This window comes from Podarcis bocagei (assembly GCF_964188305.1).
Source record: "Podarcis bocagei genome assembly, chromosome: 12".
Classification (NCBI taxonomy): domain Eukaryota; kingdom Metazoa; phylum Chordata; class Lepidosauria; order Squamata; family Lacertidae; genus Podarcis; species Podarcis bocagei.
The window spans coordinates 12354195-12380508 of NC_138137.1; the positions used below are offsets into that span (position 1 = coordinate 12354195).

The following is a 26314-nucleotide window of genomic DNA, read 5'->3' on the forward strand; positions in this document are numbered from 1 at the left end:
TGAATTTAAAAGTTTACTTTAATTTTGAACCATTTGTATAACTGTTCTCATGAAGCATCTGTATCACAGCAGGCTACAATAACTTTGGATAAAAGGCAACTGGTAAACTGTCCAATACAAGGTTCCATACAACAGTTCTTACTGGCCCCTACCCAGACATCTCCAGATAAGTTTTTGATCAAAAACATGAAATAGATCCACCTGCTTATTTTAAGCATATTAAAAAGGAAACTAATTGGACCATTTCTATTTGTCTAATTTTTATACAAAAAGGCTACACAATGTTACACTTTTCAGAATACGATTAGAGTGATTATGAATTAGTGTTCTACACCATTACTCGATCCTTAAAAATCAGAAATTGCTGTAGCAGGTTCACTATAACTTAAAAACACAGAGACTTAGAAACCCTACAGTTACTGCAAAAAAGAAAACTACTTTAAAAGCAAGCAAGGGCAGTACCATTACAAGAGATTTAAAAATTAAAAAAAGTTTTAAACAAGCAAGGCTAGAGTTTGATAAATTCCATCTTGTGATATTCATTCTTGTGCATTCTTCGTTTCGTGAGTCACTCTCCAAATCCATTTGTTACTCCTCGACCAAAAGGACCAGAACAAAAAGTTTACTTCAGTTGTTCCCATAGGAAACTCAGCTTGGTTAGTGTGTCAGGCACTTTCTGAGATACTAGCCCACCCCTCGAGCCCTCTCAGCAACTCTACAGGCCAATCACAATGCAAGATCATTCAGGCAATACAGCTGTGTAGGAGGGAAAAAAATAAATCAGGGTTAAACAACAGGAATGGTTACTCAGGTTAGAACTGCATCATGACACACCTAAGTAAATCACTCTGAGAGACCGTAATCATGAGTTAGGTTGAAAGCAGACACTGCAATTTTGAAACGCGCGTCTGTGACCAACACGAACCAACCCAAAGCTGTTCCCTCCCTGCCAGCCAAATTCTCAGATTGGTAGGTAGGTGGAGCTTCTTACCTAAAGGACGATTTACAGGTCAGTATCGAACCAGGCCAACTGATTACTGTCACCTGGAGGCAGCCCATCCATAAGGTCCTGGGCATGTCCTAGATCTGGCAGCCCATCAACTGGGTAGTCAGCACCAGGGTGGTGGCCCCCCATGTCATGTTCCATCATTGGGTCCATACCCAAGGCATCCTGACCGTATCCTCCAGAGTGGAAAGAACGGTAGCTAGGATCTAAGAAAGTTAAGGATGGCAGAGGGGAGAAGGGGGGGAAAAGCATGTTAACATGTTAGGCGCACCAGAAGCTCCAAACATCAGTGGGTGAGATTCCATAACCCAGCCACACTGAAGTCACATTTTCTAGCCCGGAAGTTGTACGGACAAAATGGCAAGTCATTAGCATGCTACTATCAGAAGCATAAAGCAAGTTCCAGCCAAGCCATTAGTCTGCATACTGCTGAAAACCCAGAACAGCAATACTATTACAGTGCACACAACTGAAATGCAGACTTTTAAATATGCAACTAGAAACGCTTCTAGCTCGCTTTTACCTGCCCATAAAACAGAGGTGTCTATATTTACACAACCAGCACATTTTTATATACAAAAACGCTTTACACCAGGGAACTTTTGTAGCATTTGAATATGAGGCAATTGATCTAGAATGACTTGGTGAGGTGCTCTCACACGGAGGCTGCTCAACACGTGTTTTGAGTGGCATTGTTCCACGGAGCAGCGCAAATAACAAAGGTTCAGTTAAGATGCTACCATCTTAATGTATTCTTAAAGGCATTCTAAGTATATTTGGCTTTACTGCAATTGATACATACCATCTGGGCGATAGCCAAGGGGTTCTCCTTGGGCACCAATATCAAGTCCCAGATCTGCAGTCTGTAGGGAATATGCAAAGAATTAAGTCTCTCAGCAGAGGCAGGAAATTAATTCCAGAAGCACCCATCATCTATGAATTTGTTCAAAGAGTTACTTAATGTTATATATGCCTGCACTGATTTGGTTAGAAGTACACAACAGTCAGCTCCAGCTATTTTTCTATGTAGCTAGCACATATGAAGCAGACCAAGTTGCCATACCAAGGCAGAGTCCTCTGCAATAGTCTCATTAATAGAAACTTTAATATTGGGAGACTTCTAGTGTATGCGACAATCAGGTGTTTAATAGGAACATTATATGGTTTCCGTTAATTTGCCATTAAAAAGGTAAAGCAACCCCTGACCCTTAGGTCCAGTCGTGGATGTCTCTGGGGTTGTGGCACTCATCTCGCTTTACTGGCTGAGGGAACCAGCGTACAGCTTCCGGGTCATGTGGCCAGCATGACCAAGCCGCTTCTGGCGAAACCAGAGCAGTGCACAGAAACACCGTTTACCTTCCTGCCGGAGTGGTACCTATTTATCTACTTGCACTTTGACGTGCTTTCAAACTGCTAGGTGGGCAGGAGCAGGGACCAAACGACAGGAGTTCACCCCGTTGCGGGGATTCGAACTGCTGACCTTCTGATCGGCAAGCCCCAGGCTCTGTGGTTTAACCCACAGCACCACCCATGTCCATTAGTGATCTAGCAACATTGAACAGCATTTAGGAATCCAAAGGCTCACTCACATCACAGAAAAGTTTAGGAACAGAACTAATGGCTTTTATTTGAAAACTGCTCCGAAAGTCCAAGCTTAATGTTATTGTTTGCGGGCATATGGTGCCATAGGTCAGCATGTCTGGCTGTTAACCAGGAAGTTGGTGGTTCGAGCCCACCCAGGGACAGGATTCTTGCACTGCAGGTTTCAACTCCATGATTAAAGGAATACTGTTAGCTGTGTATCTAGCCGTTTAACTGACCTCATTCCAAGCCATTGGTTCAGTCCTGAAGAGGGAGCTCGTCAGTTCGACCGAAAGCCGTTTCTTATAATCTTGTGGTTTATCTTCGGACATCCTAAACAACACTGCAGCTGCGTATGTCGCTGTTCAAGGAGAAGGGAGTTTTAGCAGAGGAATCCAAATACCACCAAGCCCAATTCTCTCTTCCTCTACTTACCCACACCCTCATTCCTAGAATGAAGAAGTTCCGTCAGTGGTGCTGTAGCTCCCTCTGCTTCAATTGCCTCCGCTGCTTCTTTGTCCTGAGCCAATTCACACAGTACACCTGCAGCCACTCTCTGGATGTTCTCGATAGGGGAATACAACAGCTAGAAGGAAAACATCAAGCAGGACAGACATTGTAAAGTATGCTGTTTGAGCACAAACTACAAGCATTGTCAAGAAAAACCTTCTTTAGGCCTTGACCAAAGTTTGGTTCCTGCAGGCCTCTAGGTAATCAAACACTACTTTCTGGTAAGAAATTCAACTTTCACTAATGAGGACGAGATCATGAATTCAGTGCACGTGTGATGTCTGGTACAAACTGGGTTCCAAGGCCACTGACACCTCAACTAATTGGACCAGATGCCTTCCCTTATTTATTTTTTCTGGAAAATTACAGCGAGTCTGATGGTCCTGAAAGTGAGCAAAGGTAAATATCCAGCCCCTATTTTTCTGGGCAGTGGGCACATTACTACATGAATGTAGTGACCCTCCTCAGTTTTATAGACTCTTGGGCACCATACCATCCATCACATTTTCAACCACATTTGGCAGAAGCCAAATTCTGCACACAATGCCAAATTATTTATTTCTATGCAAATATATGGTATATTGACTAAAACTCTGCCAATACTGTGCTCAGATAAGACCGCAGCTAGAAAATAACTGGGCAGTTTCTAAAAATTGTTTCCCACACTCTTCCATAAAATCACAACTCTTCCAAGTATTTTCTTGCTCAGAAACTTTACCTACCTGCACAAATAGTGGAATGGTGTTTAGACCCCTAATTACAATTCGATTGTGGACATCTCTAGCCAGAATATGAAGGGCTCCAGTGCAGCCTTCAACTATTTCTTCCATACGAACGCCCTCCTGCACAAGAAACATTGTGGGGGGGGGGGGTTAATTACTACACAGGTTAGTTACAGAAATCCTGACAAATCAAACATGCCTTTGATACCTAGTCTGCATTGGCATATTTGTAGTGTTTTTTCAGTGAGCAGTCAAGTTTTGCAAGTGCAGAGATAAGAGAGTTAAAACCACCTTTATAGTGGAATAATGTATCCCTCCCTGAATAGCAGGTATGGCAATAAGTTTAGTGAACACTTACAGACGTCTACCAGTAAGTTCTTCCTGTCTGCCATTACAGAATCAGCCTCAGCAGTAAGCCGCCTACAGTATTTTAACACAATAGCAGGAAAAGCAAGACAAGTAGTTGCATTATTTGAAGCTTTTGGTTAGACAAAGGAGATCCTGCTGCACTTATTTCTGCCATTCTTCATTAAGAGTCACATACCACAAACTGTTGCTGTGTGCCACCCATCGACGTACGGCGTTGGGTGTCTTGATGCGCTCTAACCAGCAGCTGGACTAGTCTTGGAATAGCACCTTGTTCACGCAATGGAGCATGATTTGCTGGACATAGAGCAAGATTGCGGATCAGACCAACGGTAGCCTGAAATTACAAGGAAGGCCGTTAGAAAGTTTTAAGACATCCTGCAAGGCACTCAAAAACCTCGCTTCAGCATTTGAAAGTCCAACTGGATTCCCTCCGTCCTCTCCCACCCTCGAAGACAGGATTATACTTTGAATTCTGTTACCTTGATAAGAGGCCAGTGAGATGGCGGATGCAGGAGTTTAACCACCACTGGAAGTCCATAATGGAGACGCACTGCATTCTGCGCCATCTCAGCTTCTTGGTGCCGACTAGTGAGGTGACGGAGCGCACAGATAGCTGGCTCGGTGATATCTTCCCTGTCACCAGCCCGGAGAACTGTACGCACAAGAGCCTCAATGCCACCCACTTGGCACACCATCATTTTATTCTTGTAGTTGTTGCAAGTAAGGTTAGACAGGATACCAGCTGCACAGGTTACAACGTTGATGTCGTCTGACCCTAATAGCTGCACAAGGGTTCCCAGTAGACCCTCCATACCTTCCTGTAAGAAGAGAGCATGCATTAACACCAGCTTCTTTGTACCTGGCTGTTTATTAATGCCAAGTTTCTGTAAGAGCTACTTTTACTATCTCACCTTCCTATCTGTGGGTTGTATTAATCCAGATAGGAAATTTAAAGGGATGGCTGATCGCAGATTAACAGGGCTTCTCAGCAAAGTACACAACAATGAAAAGGACCAAGGTAGATCCATTCTAGCAACACTGATTACCAGAAACTTTCTTCCTCCTGTAGCATCTGCTTATACAATGGGAAGCCTTAAAAAGGCCCTTTTGATCAAGCCCACAACTAAATGTGAAAGGATTCCCCAGAAGTGACTAGTGTTCTTCCCAATGACGATTTGTTCTCCAACTAAGGGTACAGATGAAAAGCACAGCTCCACCTACCACATTCTCATTAGCATGTAACTAACCCTCTCCAAGGCTAAAATTGAGGGGGAAATAAGTGAACCCTTAAGAGTTTAACATGTAGAACTGGCACTTTGAAAAACAGAAACATGAGCAGCTCATCCAAAATATGGGATGAGGCAAGAGCATTAGCTGAATCAGCAGTGCAATCATTAGAAAGCATCTCTCTTCATCTGTTTCTATATTTTCCCCACACTTGATTTAAAACAATCCTGGGGAAGTATTTGCATATCCATAGGCAGAATTTAATTTAATTTACACTAGCCTGGAATATGCTTCATTAAAGGACAGCATACAATTTTAAATAAAAACATTGTAAAAATGAGGAAGAAAGCCAGGCACCTCAAATTCCTCACTCATTTCAGTCTGTCATAAGAATTCCTCACCTGGACACAACATCATTATTTCTTAGATCATCTCTTCCATGCCCCCACTAACAAATGGTTGTTGCAATATGCCTCTACCTTGTGTTAATCAGCATAGCATCCCTATGCTTCAATACTAGTCTCGTGGCTCTGTAATTCAGGGGCCAGGCAACATGCAACCCATGGTTTACTGCAAGGAGCATGCACGGTTCAGGCTCATGCATGCTCCTCCGTTTATTCATGGTGACTTTTATCAACCTAGCTTGACACTTGGGAACACTTTATAGCTTTGGCGTTTATGATAACCTTTAAAGTTCTTGTTCCTTACCTGCTTAGTTGCAGCATCCGAAAGATTTCTAAGAGTCCAGAGACAATTCTGAACAAGCCGTTGGCTTGGATCTGTAAGGTGGAGTCCCAAAGCCTGCATTCCACCTAAAGAACATTTAGGCATATTAGGTTTCACATCATCATGTATCCTTCTTCCAACCTCAAGTCTTTACATGGGACATTCAGTCTTTCACTTAAAAGTACCACACATGTGCCCGATTGCTGTTCTGAATTTTCCTCACTTTTAAACCATCTAACTCTTCTGACAACCATGTTTCATTTCAGAGCTAAGCTTTAAGCCACTGAATGAGGACACATTCTCTCTCTCTCACACACACACACACACACACACACACACACACACGTGGCCAGAATCACAGTGTACTTCTAATTTTATTACCTCTTCAGGATTCAGACACATTAACCTATCCACCAGTTTAGAAAGTCATGAGGTCTCTAATTATACAGTAGTTGGGAAATGAAACCCATTTTAAAGTGGCATGGCATCATCTAACTTTTGTTTTACTTCTATGTGGCACTTTAGTTAAAAGTACTATCTAGCAATAATTGTCTAAACAAAATGTGATGGTGTTGCCATAAAAGAGATACTTACCAGCCTCTACAATTGCCGGTTTGTTACTAGAGCAGACTGACAGCACCTTTAGCACTCTACTTGTGGTCCACAGTAGTTTCTCATAGGTGTAGGTCCTCATTATGTTTACTAGAGCCTGGGGTCCACCACTGGCCAGAATGATAAGCTGCAAAAAGTTTAAAAATAAAATAAAAAACAAAGCAGTAATTACTCATTTCATTTATATCCTACCTTTACTCCTAATAACTATTTATTTAAAATATTTATAACCTGCCTTTCATCTATATAGATACCAGGGTGAGGGACAACCAACTTTGCAATAAATTTAATTTAAAAATCCATGGATGGGGCAGCTAAAATTAAAGAAATACGGAAGAAGAACATCTAACAGTAAGACCTTCTGGGTCTTGGAAGATGCAGCAAGTCACCAAGTGGGCTTTTGATGGCTGTGGCAATTTGAGCCTGGGTTTCGCCAGCCCAACACTAACCACTATGCCATGTGGGCTCTTTTGACATTTGTGTCATTCCCTGCCTGCATAGACATATTGGATTCTTGATCACTAAAAGAACTATGCAAGGTGTTTCTTCCTCTGTTTACTGCTTGTGTTTCTGAGCTGCCAGACTACCACATTTAGGCAAATCTAATGCGCACCCTAATTTTTGCATCGTGATTTGGCCAAAAAAAGGTACGTGTTACATTTGAGTAAATACAGTACTATTTGCCCTTTGCATACTCAAAACACTTTAAAATGTTTTGATAGTTACCTTGCTTTCTTGGTTGCCATATGCAAGAATCTGCAGGCAGTCTGTTGTGATGGCCAAAAACTTAACATTTGTCTTGTTGAGCAAGGCAACCATTTTCTGCAAGCCACCAGCTAGACGAACAGCCATTTTGGCGCCTTCTTGATGCAAGAGAAGATTATGCAGAGTAGTAATGGCGTAGAAGAGCACAGAATCCACGGGAGAACTATGAAGAAAGTTTAGGTTAGCAAACCTCCAGTCCAAGGCTGACAGATGTTGGAAAGGTGTGTCATGTCAACGATCTACATACCCAAGCATCTTAACAAGAGCAGGAATGCCTCCTGATTTGAAGATTGCCAGCAAGCCTTCACGGTGATGAGAGAGGTTGTGTAGTGTACCCGCAGTACAACGGGCTGTTTCCACATCATTTGTATTCTGCATAGTACGCACAATGGCAGAAACCATTTGAGGAGAGCGCATTATCGCATGGCGAGAGGCTTCCTTTTTGGACAACTGATGAACCATAACTGCAGCCTTGTTCACCACCACCTACAAAAGGCATTTGAAAGAGTTACTTGTTTTGATGTTCATTAACTTTTCAAGGTATAAAAAGATCACTAAAACACTTTCAACACAGGAAAACTATGAATGTTGGAGGCACAATTTCAATGTGAAACAGCACAGTCCAACTCGAAGTGTCCCTTGTGGGGCTCATGGAAAAAGACTCATTACGTACACGCCAATAATTACATGTACATTACCTGGTCCTCATCGTTCAAGAGTTTGGTCAGTTCTGGGATGGCCCGAGTTGCAAGTTCTGCATCATCTTGGTAGTTTATCAAGTTAACCACAGCATGTTTTAACATCTGGGATGGTTCAGCAAGGCGTTGCACATTTGTTGGGTGAGCAGCATCAAACTGTGTTGATGGGATCTGCATGCCTTCGTCCAATGTTTCTGGGAACATGGCAGCACGCACCCTCTGTGCTCTCGTCATAGCATACTGTCCATCAATATCTGGAACAGGAGCAAGCCTTTTTTAACAACTTGACTAACAAGGAAGTAGGTGGTTATTTAGGTAATAAGACTGTACTTACCAGCAACCTGTTCCTGAGTGAAGGACTGAGAGAATCCCTGTTCCCACTCATATAGAACTTGGGTGGTATCAACATCTTCCTCTTCAGGGTTTCCCTTGCCACTCAGAGAGGGAGCCGTTGTTGTGGCACCAGAGTGGATACCAGAATCCAGGTATGATTGTTGCTGCCAGTGGCTGACAGCTGCTTTTCTATCTGGCTCCATTGCCATGTCCAACTCCATCAAGTCAGCTGCAAGAGATGGTTAACAATGAGTTTGCTTCAACATCACACGTCATTTTGGCAAAATCCTGGATTTGGACAAATACAAGTTATCTACACTACGCGTTTATAATGGTCACCCCATTTAAGACCTGCTGGAGAGGCTCTTCTTTATATCACACACCAGAAGAGTTATTGGTTAGGAGACAAGAGCCTTAGTCGAGGAAATCCCATTGAAGAGAATTCCACATTACCCCTTCCTTGCTGTTTGTTTCGCCACTATTGTGGAAACCTTTTTGTTTCAACAAGCCCTTCAAGCTCATACTTTCATACTCCATCTGAGCTTTTATCTGCAGCCCCACAATTCAAGTTTCCCATCTGATGCCTACTGGCCATGATCCATAAGCATTCAAATATTTACTGATCTCTTCTTGCCATTCATTATTTTTGTTTTACAAACACATTAAATTCTAGAAACAAAAAAACCCTGAAATTTGATTAACAGTATTGTTCTTCCTGTAACAGTATTGTTCTTCCTGTAAGTACAGGCTAACTAAATGTCTGTTCGGCAGGGAGAAAAGACTGGGATTTTGGAGTCGTGTCAAGCCCACTCAGAAGCCTGCAACTTATCACTTTCTGTTCAAAGTACAGTGGTGCCTCGCAAGACAAAATTAATCCGTTCCGCGAGTCTCTTCGTCTAGCGTTTTTTTCGTCTTGCGAAGCAACCCTATTAGCGGCTTAGCGCTAATAAAGGCTTAGCGGCTATTAAAGGCTTAGCGGATTAGCGGCTAAAAGGCTATTAGCGGCTTAGGAAAAGGGGGGGAGCGAAAATAAATCGGAACACTCGCAAGACGTTTTCGTCTTGCAAAGCAAGCCCATAGGGAAAATCGTCTTGCGAAGCAGCTCAAAAACGGAAAACCATTTCGTCTAGCGGGTTTTCAGTCTTGCGAGGCATTCGTCTTGCGGGGCACCACTGTAAACCTAAAATCAGAATCCAGTGAAACCACCAGAACAGGCCAACTCCATGCAGCCTTAATTCCCTGGACACATAGAGCTGTTATTTGCTAAGTCTTGAGAATTTATGCCCACACCCAGCAAGATCAGAGTTGAAATAATCACAATGAACCATCAGTAACTTGATGGCTACACAAAAGACACACCTTGGGTTGCCATGATCCTTGATGTGCTCCCAGAACTGTGGTCTACTGCACTTCAGACCCTAAAATACAACAAAATATATAGTTCAATAAATAAAATATATTTCAATAGTAGGATCTAAGGTACAATTCCACTAAGTAATGAGACATAGCTTTGCTAAAGAAACTAGCATAATTTAATATTTGTAGGCCATCCTATACTCTGAGCTTGGCCCTGTCAGCAAATAGCAATTTGAGGAACTGCCTCTCTAGAAATTTGATGTGGGAACAGTGGACGTCAGCTGTTTAAACTGTGCCTTAACCTGAGCATTTGGAATAAATGCAAATATTGCAATACCAATACACACCCAGCTACTTCCTTCCAAAGGAAACCAAACCCAGGCATAAACTACACATCTGGATCTTCTTATTGCTCATTTAAGTGCAGTGAACATTAACACTGTTGTTAGAAGATTGTGTTTCCTTGCAGGGAAACTGTGAGCTGCTGTTAATGAACTACAGCAGAGAAAGCAACTGCCACACTCCTAGCCCAAATGTTATTGGGTGATGGAGGCCTTGCGACAGCAACTCAAAGGTGACCTTGAGAACAATGCAAATGCTAGGCTATGACCTATGATCTAAAGATTAGTTTCTATGAAGTTGAATGAAGGAGTTGCATCTTTGCTAGGTCAGGGAAATCTTTGAAATAGAGCAGCAATAGGGAAGCTCAGGCTAGGGGCCAAATGTAGCCCTCCTGGCTTCTCTACCTGGCCCTCAGAACTCTGCCCAGGCCACACAAAGCCACAGCCCTCAAGGGCTCTGCTTCGCACTTGGTAGTATTTCCTTGAACTCAAATAATGCTTCATCTGAATTATATACGTGGAAGCCCAGTAAATAAAAGCAGGAGAAATTCGCTTTCCCCCCACAGACTTTTATGAAAAATAGAAAAATCTGGATTGTTTTAAGACAAGGTATGCATATATTTAGGCCCCCCAAATGTTTATGCAAGTCTGTGTACAGTATCGGATCATAATATTTCTGTACACAGAGCACAAACAAATCCTAAACTGTACACAAAAAGTACACCTCTAAAATGTAAGAGCAAGATGCTTTCTGCCTCTTGGAGGGCACTGTCATTGTCACAAGAGAATGAAGAATGATTCACTGCCTTCTTTGTTTGTGGCCTTCTTGTTGACATAGGTAGTGGACCTGTCTCTGTCCTGTCCTCTGGACTAGCTTAGTTTAATCTGAGCAAATCATCCATTTTTAGAAATGCAATACGAAGGAAGAAACGGAAAGTGATAACTTAGAAAAGGAGACCGATTGAATTTCATGTGGTGTTCATTGAGGTTTGTTCCCCCCTATTTTTATGGAAATGAGTGTTTTATGTTTGCTTGAAACTGCGGGTGAATTGGAGGAGACATGATAATTTTCAAAATAATGATTTGTTTTACTGTAATGTTGATGGCTCCTGTTTCTATTGTTACTTTGCCTGCTCCTCAAACTAGCAAAAGCAGAGGTGCTAGCTTCCTTATACGCTAAGCTGTAATAAAAACTTATTTTTGAAGAAAAAATCAATGTGAAATTATTTTCTGAAAAAACTGTACTTTTAATACATGAGACACAATAATCCTACAGTAAACCAAGCTATACATAATGCATGTTATGTTCCTACAGTAACAAATTGACTTTCAATATGTAGAATGCTTTTTTTTAAAAGTATTGCATTTTTTTCAGTTCCCTCTCCCCTCCACAAAAAACAGTGAGATAAGCATACACACACCCTCACCCACCACCCTCAAAATATCTCAAAATTTTACATCTCTAGTCTTGATAGAAAGATGTGTGTGTGTATAAACTAGCCCGCTGTAAAAAGATAAAATCTGTGCTTATTGCTTGGCCCACCACTGGCATGCACATGCTGACAAGAAGGCAATCTGGTTCAGGGTGGAAAAGATTCCCCAGCTCTGAATTAAGAGTAGTAACTGACAAGAGTCAGTGATAAAGATCACAAGAGGGTTAAGCCTATATACTCCAATACATCTGGATACACACTTACCAACATAGCTTTCCAGCAAGATACAATTATGCCCTCAACTTTGTCCTGGATGAAAAGGCCAAACAGTGTCTCTTCTGTTTGCTGCCTTCCCTCCCCCACATACCAATTTAAGACTATCACCTGCAATCCCTTTTGCAAAACTACAGTGGTACCTCGGGTTACATACGCTTCAGGTTACAGACTCCGCTAACCCAGAAATAGTGCTTCAGGTTAAGAACTTTGCTTCAGGATGAGAACAGAAATTGTGCTCTGGCGGCGCGGCAGCAGCAGGAGGCCCCATTAGCTAAAGTGGTGCTTCAGGTTAAGAACAGTTTCAGGTTAAGAACGGACCTCCAGAACGAATTACCGGTAAGTGCTTAACTCGAGGTACCACTGTACTGGCATTTGTGGAAGTATGCCATATAACAGGAGCCAAAGGAGTGAGATGTATGGAGATGCAACCATTAACTTAAGTTCAGTTGTAATACAGGTGACTCTCAACTTATGTGGGGGTTACATTCCAGGAATAGTGGCTAAGGCCAAAACTGTGCATGGTCAAAACACATTGGGTTCAGTGGTGGGTGGGTTTTTCTTCCTGGATACCGAGCCCCTTTTAATTTTTTTAAGCAAAGCACGTAAAGCTGAATGAGCACAAATTAAAAGTCACGTAAGTTGAGAGTTACCTGTACAACTCCAGCATTTTTAGAGTTGAATATTTTCTTGTTGGTGAATGTGCTATGTAGTCTTCCTGCTTCATATCAAGCAATACTAGTTTACTTGCTGCATAACTAGTTCTGCAAGCTTGCGATTAAATGCTAAACATTTCTTTTCCTAATCTGTTGTGCTGGGTAGAGCCCCCCTTCAAAAGAAATCCCTCACTGCTTCATTAAGTGTGGAAACCTGGTATCTGGAAGGAAGTGGTCAGACCTACTTATATTTGGGCTTGTTCAGTGCTCACCCTTCAGGATGCCAACCAACAAGGTTAATGAAATATAATGGATGTAGTCACACATGCTAGAAGGGTGGTTTAATAGTGTAACACACCTTCATGGAACTGTCTGGTAGTTCAAGTGAAGGAGGACTGCAGCTATCCTGTAAGTTTAAACAGAGATCAAAGTGTCTACATAGATGCTCTGGAGATGTCCTGTGCACTGTGCAAAATCACTGCTATGAATACAACTATGAATACCAAGCTGTTTCAAAGGAATTTAAAACCTGGTTCTATCACGCAGACATTATTTCTGCCATAGGGTTAGACAAGTTTGCAGAAGTTTTGCTTTGTCTGGGAATCATATTTCCTTAGCATGAATATCCATTTGTTTTTCTAAGGCTCCAGTCTGTTTCAGCCCCCACCCCAGATGTGCAAGTAAGGTTAGTACAAAATAATTTTGTATACATTATAGAATTTTGTATACATTATAGAACTGCATGTATGGTTCCAACAGATAACTATAATTTCAAAATACATTTATCCCTTCTCCCTACACACCACCTCTTCAGGTACCAATTTTTGCTATGGCTTGTATACATTGTTATAACCTGTTCTCAAATATATATATAATCTATAATAGTCATTCATCAATTTTGAAACATTTCCTTCTGATACCTCGAGTAAACACTTTGCCTGAGAAAAACAGATCTTGCTTCCTTCCAAGATGACATACACACATTTCTCCCTAACATAGCCAACAGGTTTTAAGACAGGTTTCTTCCCCTTCTATTTTACTAGCTATTACTGAATGTACATCCATGTTTTGCTTCAGAAATCAACAATTCAAAATCTAATGTGCTCCGATGAAATATAGTTGTTCCAATGAACAGCTTATTAGCCACTTCACTAACCTACAGTCACAAAAGCACATGCCTCTAATGTTCCCTTATAAATAAGACTCTCCAGCAGAAAAACTGAAATTGTTTTCAATCTAGTTGTGAACTCAATAAAATGTTTACAAGTCTTAATAGCATATTCAAAAGAATCAAAACTGATGAGCCCAGGGTACTTTAACAAGACTCAACAAAAATTGTTGTTGATCAGGCAGCTATCCTGACTGAAGCAGTAGCCTAAACACTTTCAGTGCAAAGCAGTTACATTTAGGAACTCTTCTAATGCAGGAGTAGCCAACATTTTAGGGCCTATGGGCACATCTGCAAAGTGCAGAAACTGTCACGGGGACCACACAGCAACCAAGTACATGCCACAACCTGTTCTACTGGCTATAATAAAGCTTAGTTTCAGCAGGGAGGGGAAATCCTTTGGGCACATGCGTGCCTTGGGCGCCATGTGGCAACCCAATGCATGAAAATATATTAATGAAATTACATTTGTTTTACTTGTATTCACTTTATAGCAAAAAGGATGCTACTCTCTAATGTGGGAGTCATAGCTTCAACAAATATTTTTATGCTATTACATCAGTTGCTGGAATCTGCTCATATTAGCACCTTTCAGGTTCTTAACCCAAGACAGTTGATTAATGAAATCCGTATCAGATGGCATATAATGGAACACAAACTGACTAATGAAGCTTTACCAGACAAGACATACAGGCAGAGCAACTTGCATCAAAGAACCAGTGCACACAGCAGTACTGCTGTGTGTGTTTTAATGCAGATAATATTGGACTCACTAGTCTGATGGATGGCAGGCAATCTGTGACTACAGCAGTCCCATTCTTCGTATGGACAGGTTTGGACACCAGCCAGTTCAATATGCATACCCCTTTCTCAGCAGCTTTTTGCAAGCTATGAAGTTCTTAATTAAAGACTTAATGCTCACATGTGTGTGTATACATAGAGACACACAGAGCGAGCCTGGGTTATACTGCCAACCTTATTTTCTTAAAAGTAGAGCACAGACTTCCTAAATTTTGGTGGAAAACATTTTGGGAGATGAGCAGATGAATTTGTTCTACAGGCCTAACAATGTGCCACCTATAAACCAGATTATCTAAAAACTTGTACCTAAGTGCACTTTTGGGCTCTTAGCACAACCCATAATATTAATGGAAGCATGTGTTTACACAGCTTCACCAAAGGAGAGGCAATTATAAAATACTAATGGAATAAGCAATACTAGTAGCATCAAATAACAAACTTCTGTAGAGTGCCCAAGTGTTTAATTCACAATGCATAATCAGTATTTCCCTCCACATAAGATTAGGACTGAGGCAGAGAGAGTAGTTTCCTTAAGGCCACCTAGTGAGCTCATAACAGAGGCAAGATGACAACTTAGAAGTGGGAACTTATCAAATTCATAACTCAGTCTCTTTATCCGTTACACTACAGCAGCTCTATTTTATTGTTTTATTAAACAAAATTTATATACCACTTGATTGTAAAATCCTCTAGGCAGTATACAAAATATGCTCTGGAAATACTCTCAATTCAGGAGTCAATATAAAATTAGACAGCCATATTTTTAAGAAAACAGTTTTATCATTTAACCATTTCCTGGGGCAAAGGCAGAGATACCTGTTACAACAAACAGTTTTTTTCACTTACATGTCTGTTTTGAAAATTAAAACTACACTGGCAATGCTGTCCACTTTAGAATAGCTACTGCTATTCTAGGGTGCAAGGGAAATGGTGTCTGATGGTTTGTGGTATTGTGGTTTAATACATCTACAGCAGGCTCAAATTTTGAACTTCTACCCTACACGCAAATAACCCTACGTATTGCATTTCTATTACAAGTCCACTAATTAAGCAGCTGCTTATATGTACATACAGCCTTACAAGTTACAGCCCACTTGTCTGTGTTTGTGTTATTTGACATAAAAAGCAGTATCTTTAAAGCTTGCCCATCTGGTGCAAATTCTAACAGGCACAAGCTATTTAAAAGCCTCTTTTCAGGCTCAGGATCAACCTGGCACAAAATGTAATGCAGTACAGGTTAAAAAAACACCTACCCTCTAGCACTGCTAGCAAGGGACAATCCTAGCTTCTAGTTCATCCCAAAACAAATGGCACCTAAATTGCCTCAGAACCATCTAGTCACCTATGTATTCCTCTAGGTTTCTTCTTAATTTTGTTACTGACTCAGAATGGGGCATGAACTAAGTAAGCATTCTTCTCTAGGACTGATGCCTTTCCAGCCAAAGCTAAATAGCTGCTCAAGGCACACTCTTCCAAAGACAGATGTTCCAAGTTACAAGACTGGCCAAATGGAGGCTGCTTTTGCTGCTCGGTCCCTGAAAGCTAATTGGATTAATAATAATAATAAATTTTATTTATATCCCGCACTCCCCAGCCAAAGCCGGGCTCAGGGCGGCTAACAACAATTTTTCTCTTTTTCTCTTAAAATTTGCAACTTTTTTCTTTTATGCAGAAATCTGAATGTCTTGAATGTTGATAGCAAATTCCAGAACCATATCTGCAATCTGCTTAGGGCATGCTACTAGTACAATCACACTTGGAACAGTATGGGTTGCTCTGTAAACAGACACAAAATATGTATGATGGCACCAGGCAAGCCTTCTAGGAGAGAGCATTTCACAAGCGGGAGCCACCACGGAAAAGGTCTGTTCTTGTGTTGCCACCTTCCAGATCTCCCATGGAGGAGACAGACAAAGGTGGGCTTCAGATGATCACAGTGTCCAGGTGGGCCATACGGGGAGAGGCGGTCCATGATGTACTGGATCCTGAGACACACAGGACTTAATAGATCAAACTTTTTTCTGGGCCAGAATTGTGCTGAAACCACCTTGCCCCAGTTAGCAACCTGACCACTGAATTCTGTCCCAGCTGCAGTTTCCAAACAATCTTCAGAAGCAGCTCAATATAAAAGGCATTCAATAAGACTACTACTACTACTATTACTTTATTTTAAAGTCTTTATTTATACTTGTTCACAAGGTCTGTGAAAATAACAGATCTGTTCTTAGGCTGATCTACCCACTACTAACAGGGAAGAAAGACTGCATATGCTGCTTATGTCAGTGAATCAGCTGAATATCTTACGCTAAACAGGTGTTTTTCAAATATTCACTGACCGACACGGTTTATACACCTGACTGAGGTACCGCGCCAGAATCCTTTTCTTCACTCTCTGAAAATAAAACTATGTGCCATATAAAAAAGCTTTAGAAAAATTTACAATAAACCTGGCAGCATTCAGATAAATAAATAAATTTGACTCAGGCACCTCCATAATCCTTTCAACACTATGAACTGTGGTGTTGCTGTGTTGAATCTCGAAACTTAAAAGCTCCAAGACCTCAGTGAAAATTTGTTCTGCCATTTGGAAAAGTGAAAGAAATGTTACTACATATTCAGTTACTATCATATGCAGGTGAAAGTTTACTATTACTCCAGTGACTCACTAATTTCTATTACAGTGCTTCAATGAAAGCAAGTTTATCTAGCCTCAACATCACCATGTTTAAACTTGCAATATTAGTAGTCTAGGAGTAGGTTTCATTCCCCCCACACTTACATGTAACTTAACAAAGAATTGTTTTCCTGTTGTAGGAGTAATAAATATTTACTGAATACTTCTGAAGCACCAAAGTAAGAGTCCTTTCAAGACAATTAGCTTGCACTGGAAATATTAGTTTTCCTTCTCCCAAGCTAGAGCTTTAGTTGAAGCAATATTTAGTTTCAAACAGCAAACGGCAGGTGTTTTTGTTCCTCATACACACACTGCTTCCACTACATTATGCGAGTGCAAAATAGAATGATTAAACACTCCTTTTCCCTATCCTCCTGAGAATTCAAGGTTGCATTTTCTCCCCTCTCCTTTTATTAGAAGCTGTGTGCAGTCTCAGCTGTACTGTTCTAGCTCTCCCCCAAGTGAAAAACTGGTGAACACTAACATAACTATGCCCTTACTTGCTTTCTTTTTCTTTTAATTTACTTTAATATTACACTCAACAAGCTCTGCAGTGTATACTGTTTAAAGAGCAAAACCTAAGACACCAAGGAAATTCCCCTCACAGAAATACTGCCCAATTCTAACTACCACCAGCCCATCATATGGGAACATGTTAGCCCAAACAGGTCCAAAATTTTATTATTAAAATTACAAAAGTACCTAATTTTTTTTATGTCCAGAAATAAAACCTGCTTTTTAAATGAAACTAGAGAAGGTGTTCACATGCAGGTATCCATTCAGACAATTTGCTCAGAGGGTCTGAATAGGCTAGCTGCAACTGAAGTTGGGTATATAATTTTCAACTCCAATTACTTAAGGACAACTTCTCCTCTAACGAACTATCAAATTGTCTAGCGTTATCAGCTAAATTGTTTTCCTCCTACAGAGGAAGTGCAGTATAACAGGGTGAAGAACTTTAGCAGGCCAAGGAAGTTAGCCAGCCTTCCTGCAGGTAATAAATTACAGGAGAAGATGGTCACTTCCACATCATCCACATGGCTACTTCTGTTGTTGTGCCATTCATGCATACCAGCATTAACATTTAAGTAGCAACATTCTATCAAGCAAACCTGTTTGAGCATAGTAGTTTCTACTATGTCAGAGTGTGAGTTGGATGCATCTTAAGTTCTGTCTATACACACAGCCAGATGGGCAGGGTATGTATGTATGTATGTATAAATAAATAAATATCATCATCATCATACCCAGATTAATATATTCTTATAAGAAACTCAACTAAGTGAAAGAAGAAAGCCGCTAAGCCTGGTTTGGGGCAGGGGAGGGAGTTAAAAAAAAATCAAGTTTGCTTGACGGAAGGTATACTATGCAGTGTGCACGTTTCCAATTTCTTTTTCATAAAGCAGGATACATTCATTGGGGGTTTTCTTCAGAAAATTTCATGTTAAAAGTAGATCCTGCAATGGGAAGCAATGGTTAACTGTAGGTTTCTGATTTGCTTTCCTGTTCTCACAAAGTGGAAACAGAAATGCTTACATGTAGGTGCATGGTGCTTATTAAGTTAGGATCTGATTGTGCAAACTAGGCCCATGTCTTCTTGGAGAAGAGAAACAAAGTCCAATAACTTAATACACTTCAGGGATGTTGAAAAAAATCTTGGCCAGGGAAGTTCTTAAGCAGTTGACAGCTACTTAAGTTCTTGGTCTGCCTAGTTACTGCAAAAACTTTCTGTGATATATTGAATTTATGACAGGCTAGAGAGCCAGTTCAGCTATAGTAAGAGGCCCTTCATGGAAAGATGGCTGCATGAGTGTAAGCAGTTTGATGCTAAATGAAGCCAATAGACCAGTTAATGCTTTATCTATCAAGATTTCTATTCCAACTGGAGAAATAACCAATGATGCCTAACTAACAGACCATAAACTCCCCTCTACTTTGCAATGCAGACCAGAGAACTTATGGATGTTCAGCACTGCTGTATTATTTTGAAACATTGTTCAGATAACTTTCTGGAGTCTATATGCTAACATTTTAATTCACTATTTAAGAATTAACTCATGGTATTTGTCATGTTACAGTTTTACCAACTTCTTGCTAATTAAACACACATCACTGATCAATTCTTGGCTGAGTCAGGCCGGGCATGCTACACTCATTCCCTCACCACCCCCACAAAAAACCCCCTGTATGATTGCCTTCAGCAAGCTTATACATTTCCAACTCTCATAATTCCTATCTTAGATCCCCACCTGATTTAAGACCATCTCAAATTATGTATGCCTGCAGAACTTAATGTGCATGCAGTAAGTATGTTTCTGACAATACAAAAATACTGTCATGCTGCAAAGAACTAGAATATGATGCAACCAACAGCACATGGACATGCAGTGAAATACCTCTACATGTTTCAAGGCTGAAGTTCCGATGGATGGATGTGTTAGTATCTTCCTATAAAACCAACAGGAAATCTGGAATAGCAAGTTCTTTAAATTTGCCAAGACTTCTACTATGAAGTTTCTCCTCTTCCTCTTTTAGGTCTTCCACTCAGAATCTGCTGTTCCAGCAAGCTCTTACACTACAGTTCCTACAGCCTTTAATTACTGACCATCCCAGTTTAACATGCAACTACTTGCTAAAGACACCAAGAGCGTTTTAGTGGAACATTATATCCCACAACTTGTGTCATAAATATCCATTACTTTGTCATAAAAGTACTTCTAATGTCACCATTCTGCTTTTATCTCCAATTTATTGTTGACAACTGGTTAAGCTACCTATGCATCAACTTTATGGTAAGATGTTTAGGAATGGAATTACCAACTATAATGAGGCATTCAAACTCAGGACAGCTGTACTTTTCTGTTACAAACCCTAACAGACAAGTTTAAAGTTAAAACTCAACTTAACAATAGAAAGCTAGGATTGGCCTAGATTAAACACCTGTTAGAAACAAATATCCAAGAATTATTACACAAAATTACTGACACCCTAATATCTTACATTTAATTTTGTCAAGCCCCATCTTGCAAGTATTTTAGATCAGTTGTTTGAAGCACAATTGTTTATTAGCTATGCATGCTTTTTAAAATATTTATATTTCTTGCATATTAAACTACTGACCTATAGAGTACTAGAACTGTACTTTACTTTCTCAATTAAGTTATGAATTAGTTCATAAGACTTACCCTGCCTAAGAACCAATATGCAATATTGTCCCCCTCCAACACCAAGCATTTTTAAGAATCTAATTTGAACATTGTGTTTGCAAAGCTCTACTGACAACTATTATTAACTAGATGTCTAGCCCAGCTTTTCACAATACTGTATAAATGTCTATATTCATTAAGGTTCAATATATATAGGCCTGGAAGCATGACTTTATAGAAAGCATACTCACATGGCAGTATACACATCTGATCACCATACTAGCTATCCTTCTATCCACTATAAACTTGTTCATGCTAACCACAATCTGCTTCAAAAGCTGAAATGCCACACTAATGCTTAAAATCCATCACCTAACTTTTTAATCCTCCCAGAAAAGAGCAGCAAGTGTAACCCAGATGTACCATATGGCGCCCTTTTGGTACATGCAGTATTGGCTGTTGGAAAGAGCAGGGCAGAGCCGCAAATTTAGATTCAAATACCAGCTGTGCCATAGCTGCTTGCTCTCACCTGAATTACTACAAACAACAATTATTCTTTAGGTAAAGATTTTTGCAGCATTTAGGGTTTTACCAAAATAAATTAAGTTCCCCATTTTTCCAATGCAGGAATCACTTTACGTATGAAACAGCTCACTTATGTTATGCATAAACCCACATAGGTTTGTTATGCAGAAGTGAAGGTATCCATATGAAATTGCAGTGATTTCTTCATATATGTTATTTCTACAGAAGCAAAGCAGCCTTTTTCCTTTTGACGTTATACAAAATCGGATCAAACCTTGTCAACATTAGACCACAGAAGCTTGTATGAGGGCTAGAAGTTTCAGAAACGTAGATGGCAACATCTATAGTTTTTAGGCACAGTGACTAGGCACTAAATATTTGCTCAATTTATAACAAGCTCATACATTTTTTTTAAATGGGGACAATTCAGTATGGTAGCCAAGAAAGTCCCAACTCAACTTTCATTCCCAAACAAATTAGATCTCATGGACAATTAATGCAGAGGTACAAGAATAGGGTATACAGAAGTTATATACAGGTAATGGCTGTCAACACAGTTGTCACAGAGTACCCCCCTCAATGACATTCCACTCAGAATGCACTTCTTAAAATATTAGCCTCAATACCCAGATGCTGAACAGTTTTAGCCACTCAAAAGCATTCACACTACAAGTTTGTTATCTGTCACAGAATAACTATTCTTTAAATTTTTGAGATGTTCAAGCTCGTGTCTTAGACCAGTAACTCTAGATTTAGCTGCCAAGGGTACAGTTATGTATTTTGAAGGTGTGCACCCTCATATATATTTTCACATCTATAACATTAACACAAGTTATGGCTTGGCCTGAATTAGATCAGATGGCAGAGATGCTCCACAACATGCTAGATTTTAAATTTAAACTTCAACAGAAACATTAAACTGGAATATATGCCCTACAGTCATAAGGGTCGTAAGTCCTCAATACCTGGACACAAGTTACAAATTTAAGATACAAGCATGCCCCCACTCTGGTTTAGAAGTTGCATTAGAGGCCAAAACACTTGTGAAAGCTTTGCATTTACAATCTAATTTTATACAAATTTACTTCAAGCCACACAAAGTTCAAATGCCTGCAGTTTTAGAATTTTCTAAACTATGTCTTGTCATAATATTTGAAGTTCAGGGATGAGGAACCTGTGACCCTTCAGGTGTTTAACTCTAACTCTCAGAATGGCTCATAATCAGGGATTATGGGAGCTGTAGGAGGGGGCACAAGTTCCCCATTTCTGTTGCAGTTCTTAATTAGGATTTGTATTCTATTCAAAACAGAAATTATAGTTTGTTGGAAGACTTAAGTAATAACGCCACTTAGTTTAAGACCAAGGGATGTAGTTGGTTGGCATACGTAATCTTTGTGAAACCAAGAGGAGATAAGTTATGAATGTGCATTTTAACCTTCCTTCTCAAGTCCCGGCTTGTTTTCTGGTATGTCATGTTTTGAGGGTGCTCAGCCAATTGTACTAGGTCTCTAGGTATACTTGTGTGAAATATTTAAAAGCATGGATAATGTTTATGGAGGAGCCTAACCCAAAAGAGTTAAATGCCAAACACCATTAAAGCTTCACAGTAGTTTAGTATGCCCTGAACCAACTGGAACTTTAAGACAAGTCATGTATTTTGGGCTTACCTCTGCTATTAAGCTCCCACTGGGTTTTTGTTTTTTTAAAAAAGCTCTTTTCGACATACTTCTCATACCACACACATCACTGTACGCATTTGGAAGGCAAAAAGAGGAAAACGCAGGATGGTAAAGCAATTCCTGCTCAAACACCTAGAATCAACAGAACACCAGCATGTACAATAGTTTTGGAAGTTCTAGATATTGTTGAGCCTGTTTCTTCTCAAACCTCCAAGAGACGGGGTATCAACTTTCTCTCCTAATGCTATCTAGAAAAATGGCAGCGGCAGTTAGCAGTGTCAGGATTTGGTTAAGTCAGCCCTCGGTGTAAGAACAGGAACCGGAGGGGAAATTAACATCTTCACGAGGGGAGACCCGAATAGTACATTTGGGAAAGCCTACAGCCTTCATCGTTCCCCCGCACCAGATTCAGCAGCGCGCACTTTCCCTTCCTTATCAAGGTCGCCTCCACCCTTCTCAAAGATCCTTGTGCCACCCAAGATGTTTTGCAAAGAGCTCCTATGCAATCCGCCCAAATCTCCGGCACGCCTTGCTTTTTCACTCGGATCCAAAGCGGCGGGAATCTGAGCCGCCCCCCACTTTTCACAGAGCTGGACAAATCAAAAGAGCCTCTTTGCCCTGCAAGGCCAAAAAAAACCAAAACACCACCCCACAATGCAACAGATATCTGGTGCTGCTGACTGCAGCGAGGCGGCGGAGTTAATTGCACACAATCCAAACAAACCCGAGACTTCGCCCCCCCTCCCTCTCTCTACCTTCCCAAACACCCGCTTCCTCCACCATCCCCCTAACCCGAGCCTCGGGGGCGAAAACCCGCCAGCAAGTCGCTCCACGACCTCGCCGGAGAAAACAAGCCCACCACGAGACGCCGGATCGTCTGCAGGAATCCCCCCCCCCACACGCCTCGAGGTGTTACATGCCAAGGCTCGCCCCAGAACAAAATAAATAACCCACAAAAACCAGCGTCGCGCACGGCGCCTACTTGCCCGGCTCGCGGTCCCGACCTCACCCGAGCCGACAGGGAAGAGAGGTCCCACCTTGTGGCCAAGGCTGCGAGTTAAAAACCCGAGAAGTTGCGCTCCGCCCTTAACACAGGAAGTGGGGGGGGGGGGAGAGAGAGGGAGAAAGAGAGAAAACATTCCCGCAACCTGATCCCAACGGTGCCCCCATTTTAAATCTTGGGGGGGTGTCTATCCCCCCCCCCTTCCACCTCTCAACGCAACGCCGAAATTACAGAAACGCCTTCCGGGTCTCCTTTGCTTTCTGCCTTCTTTTTTTTTACGCCCCCCCCCGCGAGAATAAAACCCCGTCGTCGTCCCCCCCTCACTTTAAAAAAAAAGAGACAATCCAATCAATTTGTGAGGCAAAAATACAGCCTCCCTCGCCCCCCCCAACAACGCACCATTATACTCTCCCCCCCCCGAAGTAGTAGTGCTGGGACCAAGGCCAAGTTTCGTGTGAGGAGGGAACAGTCGGGAGCCCCGAAACGGTACTAACACTGGCGGTGAGGCGAGAGAGCGCAAGGTCCTCCTCCTCTCCTCGCCGCTCCTGCTCCCCCGGCCGCCGCCTTCGCCCCCTTCGCTAACCGCCGCAGCGCGGGCCACGCAGGCGCCTCCGCCTGCGCTCCTTTCGCCCGTCCTCGCCTCCTCCTCCTCCGCCGGCCACCGAACACCGAGAGCGAGCGAGCGAGCGGGCGAGAGAAAGCGAGCGTGAGGGAAGCTTAAAATGGCGCCGCTCGCCAGGAGCTTCTTATAAGCGAGGGCGGCGGGCGCGCTCGCATGGTATCCTGCCGCCGACGCCGCCTCGCCGCGCGCAGCATTCCACACGCAGGCGAAACCCACCCAGCAGCAGGAGCAGCAGCGCGCGCGCGCAAGGGGCAGGGAAAGGGAGGAGAAATAGTGCCCGGCCGGCTTCCCCTCAGCCAGCGCGCGCACTCACACATACATACACACACACAGAGCGCGGCGGAGGGAGACAGGAAAAGTCGCAGGCGAAGAGAAGGGACTGCTAGGCAAACGGCCTAGCAGAGACTCGAGAAGGATGAGGGATTGTGGGAGCTCGGGGGGAGGGGCTGGGGAGGGACGAGGCAGGACGGGTGCAGGGATCCGGCGAGGTGTGATGAGGCCCTCGAGGAGGAGGGGGGGGACAGGAGAGGCACCCTCTCCCTCCCCCCCCCGATCTTGGAGAGGCTAGGAATGAGGCGCGTTCCCGCAGCCTGGGAGAGAAGTTGCTGCTTTTTCGGGGGGGGGGGAGCTGCCTGCAGGCTGTTTCCTCCCTGACACAAACCCCTTGCAAACGTAGCATGCATGCTTGTCCCCCTTTCTCTCCATTGCAAATACTTTTGAGGGGGGGAACGCTATCCCTCCCTCCCCCGCATATTTGCATCCAGCGAAAGTGACTTTAAATGCACCCCCTTGGTTATCCAGACCGGCCCGATCCGTGGGAATCAAGAATTCTTCTGCTCCGGGCTTCCAGTGTCGCGTCAACTTACTGCTCGCTTTCTCCCTTCCCGAAGGAAGCCTGGTCTGCAGAGCCGGGATCCTGGGGCTCGGCGTCGGGCTGGGAATTGTCCTCCTCCGGCTGCTGCTCCGGCTTCCCTTCCCTTCCCCTCCCCGCAGCAGCAGCAGCAGCCACTCCTTAAAACTTAAAGTTACTACGACGGAGGGCCGGGGAGGAGATTGTGGGGACGGGCGGAGGCAGCGGGAAGAGCCTGCTCTGCAGTTCTTCTCCAAACAAACGCGCCGCGGAGATGTGGGCCAAAGCAAACACCCCACTTTCTCTCCCCCCCCCCCGTGGTTTCTGGTGAGCGAAAACAAGCCCGAGGAGCTTCGAAGACGGTACCTGGAAGTGGCTCGACGGTGCAAAAGCAACCCTATAGGGTGGCGTGTGTGTGTGTGTGTGTGTGTTTCCCCACACAAGTCGCCTAGGCTTGCCAAAGTGTATTTTCCCTATGCCAGATTTCCCCTACCAATATAGATGCTCCCAAGTTTTAGGCCCGGTGGCTGCGATCCCTTGCACGCTTTCCTGGGATCAAAGCTTGCTTTCCAAGGTAACGTGCACTCCCCGCCCCACCGATGACTGCGAGGTGTTTTGTGTTGCACCCACAACCACTTGCAAAGGGGCCTTCTAACTGGCGGGGGCCGTGATTTTGTCTTAGCGAGTTGTCCCATCTTAGTTTCCTTTCTAGGCTGCGCTGAATATTAATACGGGCGAGTTCTTAATAGCCTTAACTGATCAGACACACGCCTATGAATCGAAGCACTCGGCTGCTTTTTTGCCTCCTCCAAACTCCTTTCCCAACTCGGATCTGCGTCGATGTTGCAAACATCGGGACGCAGTCACGCTCACAAATGTTGCGCATCAACTCACAAAACATCTCAACTTGGCCGGGCGAGAGACTCGACTTGCTCCGGCGCAATCCTGAATAAGACCCGACGTGAATAGCTGACGACGGAGCCGAAGTGACTCCGAAACGTGGAGGAGGGGCGATTAGGTCTGCCTGGAAATTTGGGCAGGTTTCAGTAAACGATGCGGGACGATCCCCATGTGGACTTTGGGAGGCAGGAAGAGTCTAGAAAGGGAGCCCCTTCCTTCAGCCTGTCCTCTTCTAAACCGCAAGCTACCTACCCTGCCGGCAGCTGAGGAATCGGAGCACCCAAACCAGCCTGGCTTTTCGCGAGCTTTTGTTTCTGCCTTCGCTCCGCCTCTTCTCC

General features: G+C 42.7%; 1 protein-coding gene across 5 annotated transcripts; it reads right to left on the bottom strand.

The window, feature by feature from the left end:
- Positions 1–26310, bottom strand: CTNNB1 (catenin beta 1). Of its 5 annotated transcripts, none has more exons than XM_081164546.1 (16): positions 26229–26310; positions 9909–9967; positions 8551–8778; positions 8217–8470; positions 7766–8004; positions 7480–7681; positions 6736–6880; positions 6124–6227; positions 4668–5006; positions 4364–4522; positions 3820–3939; positions 3023–3173; positions 2827–2948; positions 1809–1869; positions 992–1212; positions 1–756 (listed from the first exon to the last, which is right to left on the bottom strand). In XM_081164546.1, exons 2-15 carry the CDS (start codon positions 9919–9921, stop codon positions 1004–1006), a joined length of 2346 nt encoding a protein of 781 aa, XP_081020672.1. In that variant the 5' UTR covers positions 9922–9967; positions 26229–26310; the 3' UTR covers positions 1–756; positions 992–1003. The 5 variants fall into 5 exon arrangements, with proteins under 5 accessions (XP_081020672.1, XP_081020671.1, XP_081020670.1 ...); XM_081164545.1 differs by lacking the exon at positions 26229–26310 and adding an exon at positions 25093–25244; XM_081164544.1 differs by lacking the exon at positions 26229–26310 and adding an exon at positions 24099–24407.
- Positions 26311–26314: the final 4 nt, after the last annotated feature.

Excerpts from the sequence above, each read along its gene's own strand:
- CTNNB1 (XM_081164546.1), bottom strand. Across the intron at positions 6,881-7,479 it reads ATGGCAACCAAGAAAGCAAG|CTTATCATTCTGGCCAGTGG; the intron begins GTAACTATCAAA and ends AACTTTTTGCAG. Across the intron at positions 3,174-3,819 it reads CCATTCCACTATTTGTGCAG|CTGTTGTATTCCCCTATCGA; the intron begins GTAGGTAAAGTT and ends TTTTCCTTCTAG.